Source organism: Xyrauchen texanus, chromosome 36, assembly GCF_025860055.1.
Source record: "Xyrauchen texanus isolate HMW12.3.18 chromosome 36, RBS_HiC_50CHRs, whole genome shotgun sequence".
Taxonomy (NCBI): Eukaryota; Metazoa; Chordata; class Actinopteri; order Cypriniformes; family Catostomidae; genus Xyrauchen; species Xyrauchen texanus.
In genome coordinates, this window is record NC_068311.1 from 4,653,692 (window position 1) to 4,666,887 (window position 13,196).

Consider the following 13,196-nt stretch of genomic DNA (forward strand, 5'->3'; position numbering starts at 1 on the left):
GCGTGGTGAGTTGCGCATGGATGCCACGGAGAATAACGTGAAGCCTCCACACGGGCTATGTCTCCGCGGTAATGCGCTCAATGAGCCGCGTGATAAGATGCGCGGATTGATGGGCTCAGAAACGGAGGCAACTGAGATTCGTCCTCCGCCACCCGGATTGAGGCGAGTCACTACACCCCCACGTGGACAGAGAGCGCATTGGGAATTGGGCATTCCAATTTGGGAAGAAAAAGGGAGGGAAAAAAAGATATTCAGTGAGAACAAATATAGAGCGGGACATGATTTTGGATATTTTCTCTTGCAAACAAATCAGTAATAATGTTAAAATAAAGGTTTGAGCTGGCATATAGTCATGCGTTGTTTTAAACTCTCAGTCACAGCTTCGATTATTGGAGGAGTGATGAGTTCTGCTGTGTTGTTGCTGTTGGTGGCCGGTTGTGTGGTTGTTCTCCTCCTCATCCTCATCAGTGCCTTCATCATCACCAAAAAGTGAGGAAGACAAAATTTTATATACAGTAGCAGTACTGTATGTTTATAACAAGAAAAATCAATATGCCAGTGGTGTAAGAAAAATACATTAATTCCAGAAATATTCTCCGAAAACAAGTCATAATATATTAAACAGTTTTTTTGTATGTATAGATATTTTTACTAGAAATAAACAAAATTGTTGATGATGAAAATTCTTTTTTTCACTGCAGTTTTGTATTATAGACAAATATAAGAATAATACTGAAAAATCATGAAATATTTTCATCTCAGGAGGGGCAAATACAGCAAAACTAAACAGGCCGAGGAGAAACACCTGCAGCCAGGTAAGCATGACTTCACTGCTGCTCTGCTTGTACAAACAGGCGAAAGATTTCTCAAGTGAAACCTTCTGTTAATGTGCTGTTAGGTGTGAGGATATATGTGGACCCCTTCACCTACGAAGACCCAAACCAGGCCATCAGGGAGTTCGCTAAAGAGATCAGCACCTCCTTTATCAAGATCGAAAAAGTGATCGGCATTGGTGCGTAAACAACCCTTGTAACTGCGATTACACCTTACTTGTCGTTTAGTGTAAAAATATACGTGTAATAGTCGCTATCTGTGTCTTTAGGTGAGTTTGGAGAGGTTTGCAGTGGTCGTCTGAAGCTTCCTGGAAAGCGAGAGATCTGTGTGGCCATCAAGACGTTGAAGGCGGGGTTTACCGAACAGCACAGGCTGGACTTCCTGAGCGAGGCCAGCGTTATTGGCCAGTTTGACCATCCCAATATCATTCATCTAGAAGGTGTTGTAACCAAATGTAAGTCAAAGTTGATGGCGAGGGCTATTTTTTTCTCTCTCTTCTGCAATATATTTCATTCTGGATGTACTGTATGATGTACCTTCAAAATCAAATGTTAAGATGTTACAAACGCTGTGTTTACACTTACGAAAATTCATGGAGAGTTCATGGCAAATTTGCTGCAAATTCGCCACTGAAAATGATCACATGCAAATGAGCTTAGTCCAATGTTGCAAAAGGTTCACCACTACTGGCAAAGAGCTCCAAACTTCTGGCAAACAATTGCGGTGAATCACGAGCTCATTTGAATTTGAAAATAACGAGCGGTGAATTTGTGCAAAGTTGCTGTGTGTTTGCGACGAGTTTCGATTTTTGTTAAGGGTAGGGCTGTGTGGATACAATCATATATTTAATATATCATAATACTTTTTCCTCATAAATTTGTATCAATACTTTAGATACCCTGTATCAATATTTGTATTCACATTTTTGTGTATTCATATCATGTGCAATATTTCAGAAATTAAGAAACAGGTCGTCTAAATAAGCGTGTTTAAAGCTGCTTAATATGATTTTAAGCAACTGAAAAAAGCACAAATGTCAAGGCATGTCAAAACTTCTCCAGGGCCCAAAATACACTCAGACCCCAGAGGGTTAAGAGAAATTGAAACCAAACCTGCATGATTCACTCTATCTCTTGCGGACACGGTGGTCTCTCTCATGTGTATACTGCTGTTTCAAGATATATTGAATTGTGACACGTATCACGATATGTAATGTATTGTTAGGGTTGTTGCCGATGCCCAGCATTAGCTTCAATCCATTCAACTCGGAAACGTACTATTCAGAAGATTCTGATAAAACGTTGAATTTGAACGTCATGCACACCCAGATACGTGGCGTATTACATCACACGAGATACTATGCAGTGTTAATAATAAATAATGACACTTTTAAGTCAATAAAATCTATAAACAAGTCAAAGTTCCTGCATTAAGTGAAAATAGAAGGCTTTTTAGCAAACGTTGCCCTTGGTAGTGCCTGATTTTATTTATTTTTGGATGGCTCTTAAAAGTTTAAATAAATCAGCCAATCAGCATTGTCAGGATGTCACTTTTGTCATTTTTTTTATACAATTGTTTTGGTCACATTGCACTTGTGTTTTTTGTGATTGGCTCAAAGAGTCAGGCCCGAATGGAGTGCCATTGAGATTAATGGGAATTCAAACGGATAGATTTACAGACCTCCTAGTAAAATAACATAAATGATCCTCTCTATAGCACTGCCAATTGTTTCTCTATATGTTATCTTCTTGCATCGGGCAACAGAACACAGCACAGTTGGACAAGTAGGAATATCCTGCATCTGACTTTAAATGGAACGAAGTGTAAAGAAACAGGCTGCTGATACAACATTTATTTTTCTTTTTGATATGCTAATGTGAGTTCGTGTTTATATATGCATGTTCAGTTTAAATGTATGTTTGCTAGCTAAATGTGCCTTGACAAAGACCCCAAAGTTGCTCACTGACACACACACACACACACACACACACACACACACACACACACACACACACACACACACACACACACACACACAAAAACACACACACTCTCTTGTGGTCTCCAGATGGAGTGGGTCACTGTGGTGGGCTAATGTAAGCTAAAAAGCACAGCAGACCCAGAGTCATTAATCACAACGTCATTCCAAAATGTGTTTGGGGGTTAGAGTGTCACATTATATCTCTAACCTACAGCCACACAACACCACTGATCTCTGTGTGTGTGTGTGTGTGTGTGTGTGTGTGTGTGTGTGTGTGTTTAAATTTACATTTTTTAGCAGTAAACTGATGCTAGTTTATCCCTAAATGAATGCATTCATGAATTAATAAACCCCTTTACGATATTTAAATTCACTAATACCTCTGAAAATCTTTTAAATGTGATAAAAGGATTCATAATAAAATAACTAAAACATTCTACAGTGTTAGAATGGAAAATTCAGAAATACAGCGAGTGAATTCTCTGATGTTCTTTTTGAATGTGATAAAAGCATTTATAACGTTTTATTATGTCAGAACGTTTTTTTCTTTTTTATTTGAAGTCAACATGAGATTAATATTAACTGTATTTACTTTCTAATTGCACATTCCTTATTTTGATTTATTCATGGCTGAATTATTCCAAAGGGGATTGTTTTTTTAATCAAAATATAATAACTTATTATTTTATAATAAAAAATAATAATTACTTTCTTTTACATTGATGTCACTTAGGCCGCACAGATTATTAGATTATTGATCCAATCAATGCCCGATGGATAAAATCAAGTCCCGTCCTACGATTTGTCCCACTGAAGATTCTGTTTCACTCAGAAATGTGTCGCATTACAGGATGAAAAATGGTTTGTGAACTTTTTGTATTTTTTTATAGTTTAAAATAGAGTTAATTTATCACACTCAGTGACATCATAAACATTGTGGATTATAATTCCTCAATAAATTAAAATAAAATGAAATGGTGAGAGAACTGGATGTTTCTAACAGGTGGCTGTCAGCCAGCACTGTCATTGTTTAATTTCATTTTAGCTCATAAATGTCCCCATGAAACTATAAAGCCGTCTTAATTCTCCTGCTTTGTGTTACAGTAGAGCTAATGGAGTTGAATGCTTCATTTACATAATGTAAATGAGTATGAACTGAATCTAAATATGTAAATAAGGCAGTGTGGGATAGCTGGGCCTCTCAGTGTTTCTCATCAACAATTCAACAGCATTACTTTTACAATATTTCACAACTAGCTATACTCAGTTTATGCATTTTACACACATTTTCCTGATTCTTTTTCATTGGTGTATTTTTTAATAATTTTCAAATTGTGAAGGCTGTGTTTTTGGTAAATTTTGGTTAAGATTACAGATTATATTCCCTGTTGTGCAGAGTTCATTGTCAAATGTATGCATACATGACTATGTGCATGTGCACATATATGCAAAACCAGACGCAGTCAGTGAACACATCATTAGCATTCTAATAGGGTGGGCGTAAAGGGGCGGGACTGGGAAGCACTGACAGTGAGGGGGAGGGGTCAGAGGTCACCTGCTCTTCAGGCCCTCTGGAGGAGCTGTCAGTCAAATTCGCCTCAAGGTCATCTGAAAGGCCAGACCAACAAAGATGGCCGACAATGTGTCTCGTAGAGCTCTATTTACCACACTTCCTCTATATGACAGGACTATTGGCTAACTGTCAATCAGTCGGCCCGGGTGTGCGAGTGTGTTGATTCACTTTGAATAACAGATTTTCATGTGTCTGGTGTTTACACCTGGTTGTTTAACATTGAGCGACAGAGTTTGATACGCTCAGCACATCTTTGGCACTCAAATACAATCAAGTGGGAACGTTTTAGTGCTTGTTAATGCATTTTTGTATTTTTCTTTTAAAGCAGTGGAACTTATCATAAGTTATGATGTTTAATTGTTTCTTTCATTATTGCTCTCTCTGCAGGTAAACCAGTTATGATTATCACAGAGTACATGGAGAATGGTTCACTGGACATGTTTCTTAGAGTAAGTCTGTGTATTTACATTTCCATTTATTCATTTGGCAGACGCTTTTATCCAAAGCGACTTACAGTGCACTTATTACAGGGACAATCCCCCCCAGAGCAACCTGGAGTTAAGTGCCTTGCTCAAGGACACAGTGGTGGTGGCGTGGGGATCAAACCAGCGACCTTCTGATTAACAGTTATGTGCTTTAGCCCACTACGCCACCACCACTCCGTGTATGTGTGCGTGTGTGCGTTTACCTGTTTAAATCAGTGTATTATTCTCTGTGCAATACTTTTGAAACTTGACTAGGCGTGGCGTGATAAAGCGTCAAGCTTCTTCCTCATACAAATCGCTCAAACAAGCAATTTTATCGCTGTCTAGTTCATGAATATATACAAAAATAATTCTAAATAGTCCAGATGTGTCCCCTTTTGATGTTTGGAATAGTTAGCCACACAAGGCCAGCTCTATTGGCCTACGCACCAGTGGGCGGGGCCAAGGGTAACGCATGTTGTGGGATGTGTGAATGAGCAATATTTCGTGAAGTCAAGAACAGATTTCAAAACTAGACGTTTCAGCAGGGTGCCAAATATAAATTCTCTTTTTAGACTGGGGAGGACGTTTTGAGTTCTGAGTTTTACAGTATGTTTTTATAGTACAGTTACCTCTTATATGTCTAAATATCAAGGACATTTTTATTCTCCATTTTATGACCCCTTTAAAGCAATAGTTTTTATATTTTTCCATTTTTAATTCCATTATGTTATTTGCAGTGCTTCACAGGATTGTAGTTCATTTCTTCATGAAAGATGTTAAGGAGTTTGTAATGTTGTGATTCACCTCAGAGCTTGTGTGGTTTGGTTTCTTTAGAACTCTTTTATGAAGGATTTTATGAATTCTCTGTGGGGAAAAATTAATGGGAAAGAGACTTCCAGAAACAAGTTGGCTGTGAAAGTGGGCTGGGCTTTTGCGTTCTATTAGACACCAAATTGGCTGTGATTTGAGAGTGTCGTTTTACTTTCACTTTGAATTTTTTTTACAATAAATGTTATAAATTACTAAAATGCTGACAACTTTTGCATGGTGCCTGATACAACACATTGAGTGACACTGAAACTGCTTTTTAAATGACTTATAAGAACAATCACGACTTATTACATAACTTGCCATTTTGTTTTTGGCAAGATGTCACTATTCAGGTTTGTCGTTTTCCTTCCTCTTTCAGAAGAATGATGGACGCTTTACTGTAATTCAGCTGGTGGGCATCCTAAGAGGTATCGCATCTGGTATGAAATATCTTTCCGACATGAGTTATGTTCATCGGGACCTTGCAGCTAGGAACATTCTAGTAAACAGCAACCTGGTGTGCAAAGTATCAGACTTTGGGATGTCCAGAGTGCTTGAAGATGAACCAGAAGGAGCATACACTACCAGGGTAAGAGTGTGTAATTTTACAGTTATTAATTTACATTTATTATTATTCATTCATGCAGCCTTGTGCCTTAATGCCTACTTAAGTTTTATTTATTTAAAATGAAATAAAAAATCATGACAAGTTAACCAGAAGCTGATACAAAGTGGAACTTATTGATTATTAATTTCTTGTAGTTGAGTGTTGGCAATAATATGAACTTGTCAATCATAGGGAGGGAAGATTCCCATTCGCTGGACGGCTCCAGAAGCCATCGCATACAGAAAGTTCACCTCGGCAAGTGATGTGTGGAGTTACGGCATCGTCATGTGGGAAGTGATGTCGTATGGTGAACGTCCATATTGGGACATGAGTAACCAGGATGTAGGTGGCACAACAAATCTGATTCCTAAAATTTGATATGTATTAGATATGCTTCAGCTGTTATTCACATAGAATGGTTTTCAACAATTCAACCAAAATAATAATACTTAATTTTAGCGTATTATTGTGTACCATGCCAACTTAAAGTACTTGAATGCAACAGTTTAGCAAGATTAGCCACTTATTTCCTCTCCTCTGTTTCCTAGGTGATAAAGGCAATAGAGGAAGGGTACCGGTTGCCGCCGCCCATGGAGTGCCCGCTGGCTTTACATCAGCTCATGCTGGAGTGCTGGATGAGGGAGCGTGCAGAGAGACCCAAATTCAGCCAGATAGTCAACATGCTGGACAAACTCATACGCAATCCTGCATCACTCAAGAGGACAGCGGGAGACACCTGCAGGTTGCACACTTATAGTGCACACTACAGAGACACATACACAGCCTTGTATATCCTTGTAGGGAGTTGCTATTTACATTATGCTACTTATACAGTAATTGCTGTAGACTTACCCTAAAATATTTGGTTTGTAGATACACAGGCATTATTTAGTTCCTTTAAAAATCTTTATTAGCTTTAATCAAACTTTTCTATTCTTTTGGGGACATTTTCAGAAATATGGTCCCAACATTTATAACAAAATCTGCACATGTAGACACTCAAGTCGCACTTAAAAGTGTATGAATGTCATTGCGTTAGATAATAAATACGGTATCAAACCAATTGGCAATAAAGATAGCACAAGAACACTTTTCAAGCAAAACATTTGACAAAAAGAGGATTGCTAAAGTAGTTTTTAAAGGATAAAACAGTAGATAATTCTGTTTAAATTGAATACATGTTTGGACTCATTCTGGTTGACCAATGTTGGCGGAACTAGTAGAGTTTAGCACTAAAAACAATTCAAGTTCTCGCCTGCTTCTGTGAACAAGCTTCTCTAATAGCACTCATGAACCCACAAGGTTTTGTCAAGATGTTTGCAAAATAATTACTTAAATTCCATTTTGTTTCTCACCAAATCCTGTAGCATGGCTTTAGTAGACTTGGAATATGATGTACAAGTCACATTTATGATACCTTTGGTTTCTTTTCTATGCTTTAAGGTTATACTTTTATAAAAAGAAGGGCCACAGTATTTATTAAAACATCTCCACATAACAAAGAAAGTTAAACGGGTTTGGAACAATATGAGGGTGCGTAAAAACTTTAATGTGATGAACTCTACCTGTGGTTACTCTGCTTACCTGTGTAAACTTGAGGGGTACATCCATTAAAAATCATCCTACTGTGAAACCATTTGATTAAAAGTAATTGAGCAAAAATGACTTAGAAAAGTTCTAAAAAAAAAAAGCTCTATCATCATTTGTTTGCAGATGCCGCTTGGTCTGATATTATGCTATCTAATGCAATGACATACAGTACATAATTCTTAAGCATGACTTAAATGCAAAAATACTTTTTGGGCCCACTGCACGAGCACACACACACTATATGGCTAAAATATGTGGACACCCCCTTCTAAATAAAGAGTTTGGTTACTCCATTAATACCAGTGAATATAAATCATAACTGTACTCCAGACAATGGCATTTTAGGGTATTCGGTGCTTCCTTTCCTTTGTTGTGACTTTATGGCAACAGTTTGGGGAATTTCTATTCCAGCATGAAAATGCCCCTGTGCATGAAGCAAAGTCCATAAAGAAATGGTTTACTGTGTCTGATGTGGAAAGAAATTGACTGGTCTGCACAAAGCCCAGACCTGAACCCTACTGAACACCTTTGGGGTGAATTGGAACGGCAATTGTAAGCCAAGCCCCATTGCCCAACATAAGTGCCGGACCTCAGTGGTGCACTTGTGTCTGAATGGGAGCAAATCCCTGCAGCCATGTCACCACATACAGTATAGTGGAAAGCCTTCCCAGAAGAGTGGAAGTTATTGCACCAAAGGTGGAAATTGATGCCTATGGTTTTGAAATTGGGGGTTCATCAAGCACATATGGTGTCCACAAACGTTTGGCCACATTGTGTAAAAATCCCTACATAAAAACACTGATGCAATTCTGATGCAATTTCATTTTCTCTGAGATGGTGTAAAATCTATTAATTTGATGTTTTCGCCCACAGGCCAAACCCCTCCACACTTCACCACGCCCCCTCTGAAGGCTCTGCCACATTGTTGGGTTCTGTGGATGAATGGCTGAAAATCATTGGATTAGAGCAATACACAGACAACTTCATCACAGCAGGACACTGTAATTTAGATAGTGTTATACACATGAGCCAAGAGTAAGTACATTTACACACATTTACACTCAATAAAACATCACAATGAGCCTGAAGATGACTGTATCTGATCCTTAGCTTAAATGCTTCTTTTTTTCAGGGATCTGGCCAAAATGGGAATTTCATGCAGTGCACATCAGAGAAAGATCCTGACCAATATCCATGATTTATTGTCTGGAATGCAAAGACAAGACAAAAAGGTTCCTGTCTGATCCAGGAAAAACAATGTGTCATGATGTTTAACATGAATTTCAAGAGGGACGGAATATTTCACATCACTCTTGCACTTTAATGGAGAATGGTATGAAGATCAGAGAATGAATGAGTTAAACTGCACTTTTTCTCGACCTCTTTGTGATTGGGATTATTTTAACTGATCTTTTGTTAATTAAAATGACTTTGATCTCTTTGGGCTCTTTGGATGAGATTTCTGAATATGTTTCTGAGTCTTTAGTTTCAAGTTTGAGGCTGTAAAGGTATATTTTTGCCAGGAGAAAGAGTTGTCCTCCTTGAGTATGCGGAAAGAACAGTTTAAATTTTAAATGCAAACAGACTACGGCATTTTTCTCCTCAGGTTCTTTTCAGGATGGGCACTCATCATCGACAGGAAGAAATTGTTCTCTGTGGATCAGATCTGAATGTTATATTCAAACGAATCTTTTGCCTCAGGAGAGTTTGAGCCTTTTCAAACTAAACTAATAGACCCTTTGGATTGTGTGTTTATTTTATGAAGCCCAGATGGAGCAGAGGCATTGCACGATGGAAAAATGTATTGCTTTATTTGTAGAAATCTGAGGAAAGACAAGATGAAAGATTAGATTTAAGTCTTAAATTACTCATGTTCAGTGTATCCAATTTTTGGATTTTTAAAATAGCAAAATAAATGAATTTCTTTCTTTCTTTCTTTCTTTCTTTCTTTCTTTCTTTCTTTCTTTCTTTCTTTCTTTCTTTCTTTCTTTCTTCCTTGTCCCTATCCTGTTTGTTTCCCTTCTTTCCATTTCATTGACTTCCATTTTGTCTTCTTTCAGGATAAATGGATGTCAATTTTGAGGTCTCTCATACTATTTTTTAATTGACTCAGCAACCAGAGATTACACAAAAATTGAACCAGACTGTATGTTTATATGTTTACTATGTGTCAGTCATTTCAAAAAACATAAGACTGAATTAAGTGAATCATAGCAAGAATTTTTATAGTTACAAATCTATTTTTTGACATTTATTTCAGTACCCTGTACATAATCTAGAATTCTGTGTGTACATACAATGATTTCAATGTTTTTTCTTTATGATGTACACAATACCAGCAGCCTTTGCTTTGTACAGCTTTTGAGTCCTTGATATTTTCTTCCTTTACATTTGAATGTATTTAATTGAACATAATACTAATTTTGACAATAACACATTGTAAAACAGCAGCACATTTCAGAACAGTCCTATAACAGGTTGAGGAATCATTTAATTTCATACTTTCTGCTTTTTCTCTTTTAGGTGCACTTAACTTATGACCTTTATTTATGACCTTTTGTATCTAGTTCATACAATAAAATGTGAAAGAAATCGTTTGTATTTGTCATTCTGTACATTAGTTAAGAAAACACAGATTTATCCAGAATGAAAATGCATATTCATAATCTAGCATTAAAATAACAGTACTATTTATTGTCCTAACCATTAATTAAAATATCTGTCAGTGTTTTATTTTAGAGTTATCTTAAGCTAGTGTATCTTAAACTATGGGTCCATAAATGCTGGGTCGTGCTGTTTTAATGTGTAATTATGCAATTGAATGAAATTGCAAATGCGCTCTTTTCAGTCTGTTCTTCCACGCAGTTTGCATAGTCATATCAATCCGCCAGTCATTATGCACGCTCAGCAGAAAAAAGTTCCTAGTCATGCACCAAACTGTCACTGTTTGTCATTCATTGTATATAAAATAGTAGAAAGATAGAGGATTACCCAGAATACATTATATGCCCAAATTCAAAATAATGAGTGGCTAAGCTATTAACAACTAAATAAGATCACATCTTCTTGCACAGCACACGCAGATTGAGAAAAGCCACGGAAATTCTGCCAAAAGAAGAAAAGAAGATATTTAACAGTTGAAACTTAAGTTAGTAAGATGGTTAAGAATTAATTTGATGGTGAATATAAACAGAAAAAAGTGAGTGCTGTCAATCAAGGTGGAAAAAGTGAGTTGCTTACAAATAGTAACTCTGTATGTTGTGTGTGTGATGCAGTTAATTTTTCATTGTCCACAAACTATAAATAGTATACAACAGCATGAAGATTAATGGTCAGCTTTACACTGATGGATCTCATACATTCTGTTGAAACAGATATCCACAAAAGTGTGTATTGAGACATTTTGCCATTGTAACCATTGTTTCTTCCAAAACACTTGTTCAAATGTTTAATTTCAAACTTTGAAAGAATAGTAATGATTTCTAAAATAATCTGTTTATAAAACAATTGTTTTGGTCATAAAAAGCATATCAATTAGGCTAACTGGTGTAGCAAATACAGCATATTGGCTTGTTTGGTATGTATGGGTCCCAAGTAAACACAGAATTACTTATTTGGTACCTGGGCTGAGAACGTTTAACTCTCTGTCTTAAAAAAATTTTTTAGCATTGTTTCCTCTCTTTGATGACTCATCCTGTATCACAAAGAGTGTCTATGTCTGATACTTCCAGATGATTCTCCAGCAGATTGAGCTCTGCCAGGTGAGAGGGGTTTGATTTCAGAGCTACAAACAGTGCTGCTAAACCTTCCTTTGTGACATTACAGTTGGACAACCTGAAGAGACGAGAGTATATTATTTGCAGAGCATTTGCAAGCATTGCAAGTTTAACAAATAACCATATATGTTAGTTCTGTTATAGCTGTTTAGTGTTTTTGTGTTAGATGATTATGACTATGAATAAATCTGATTTAAACGGTTACAATGGATTCAGGGAGAGACCATTATTTTTAAATGGTTCAAACAGAGGTAAGTTTCTTTTACAGTTTTTATCAGTATTTCATGATGCTTACATTTATATCAGTCTTGTCAATCTTATTAGTTAAACTCTGTTGTGGGGGAAATTACAGTGGTCAATTTTGTGAGAAAATGTTGTTTCCCACTAGATTATTGCCTATATAAGTACTAGCTTTGTTGTTCTAAAGAGTAAGGCTTGTACAATCAGGTAGGATATTTAACTGCAGGATTCTTAGTCACTTCTGGAGAAGCGATCTATCAATAGGAGTCTGCAGTAGTGTGTAAGTGTGTGTTTATTACAGTGTTTTCACTTTGTTTTAGAGTAGTATGCATTGCTAGGCCAGAGCTGTTTGTTTACTGTGTTGCGTACTGTGTGTTGAACTTGCATCGCTTAAGTGTGTTTTTAACAGTGTTTCACCTATTTTAGATAATCATTCGTTACTATGTTTAGCATTGTTTGTTTACGGTATACTGAAATCATGTTTGTGATCTCGCGCAGCCCTTGGTTTTGGTAGCCATGTGCACTATCTTTGTTGGGATTTATAAGCCATTTCTGCACTGATCAACCTTGGATCAAGTAACCCATCCAAATAATTTAGGCACTGATAAATTAAAAGGTTACAAGTCTGAAAACATGTGCAAACTTGTTCAGACTCTGATCACTGATTATATTCCTTAAGTATTTCTCCTTCTGTGGCTCATTAAAGACACATTCAAAGGGGATGAGATCAGCTGCTGCTGGTCTGGAGGTGATCCAGATGAGAGCAGAGGGAAGCAGATTTTCCTTCATGAAGTTTGTCAGCAGCATGTCCACTGAGGTCTCTTTGGTTGCGTCATGTATAGTCTAATTGCTGTGAACATTTAAGGGAAGACGGCACTCGTCAAAACCGTCAAAGATGAAAACAGCAGAGGATCTTTCAATCAGGGCGAAACTTGTTTCATCCATAAAGAAGATTTGTACAAGATCAGCTAAACTGCACTTTTTGTCAAACATAAGATTGAGCTCTCTGTAAGGAAGTGGACATATGAGGTGGATGTCCTGATTTGCTTTCCTTTCAGCCCAGTCCAGAATGAACTTCTGCACAGATACTGTTTTTCCAATGCCAGCGACTCCCTTTGTCAGCACAGTTCTGATGGGATTGTCTTGTCCATGTAAAGGTTTAAAGATTTCATTGCATTTGATTTGGAGTTTCCAGTCTTGCTGCTCTACCTGTTTCACCTCACGTTCATTATTGATCTCTCCATTTCCACCCTACATGATTTACAGTAGATTTCTGTTTAGATCTCATTGAGGAAGTTGGGTTTCCCTCCTTTGCCAA

General features: G+C 37.1%; 1 protein-coding gene across 1 annotated transcript in view; it reads left to right on the forward strand.

Annotated features, from left to right (window-relative positions):
* LOC127629752 (ephrin type-A receptor 4-like) overlaps positions 1-10,408 on the forward strand; it is a 92,440-nt gene extending 82,032 nt beyond the window's left edge. The window contains 10 exon segments of the mRNA XM_052106974.1: positions 375-489; positions 763-815; positions 899-1,012; positions 1,103-1,288; positions 4,776-4,837; positions 6,045-6,254; positions 6,465-6,614; positions 6,821-7,014; positions 8,736-8,897; positions 8,995-10,408. Coding sequence (XP_051962934.1) covers positions 375-489; positions 763-815; positions 899-1,012; positions 1,103-1,288; positions 4,776-4,837; positions 6,045-6,254; positions 6,465-6,614; positions 6,821-7,014; positions 8,736-8,897; positions 8,995-9,106 — 1,358 coding nt within the window. The 3' untranslated portion in view covers positions 9,107-10,408.
* The last annotated feature ends 2,788 nt before the right edge of the window (positions 10,409-13,196 follow it).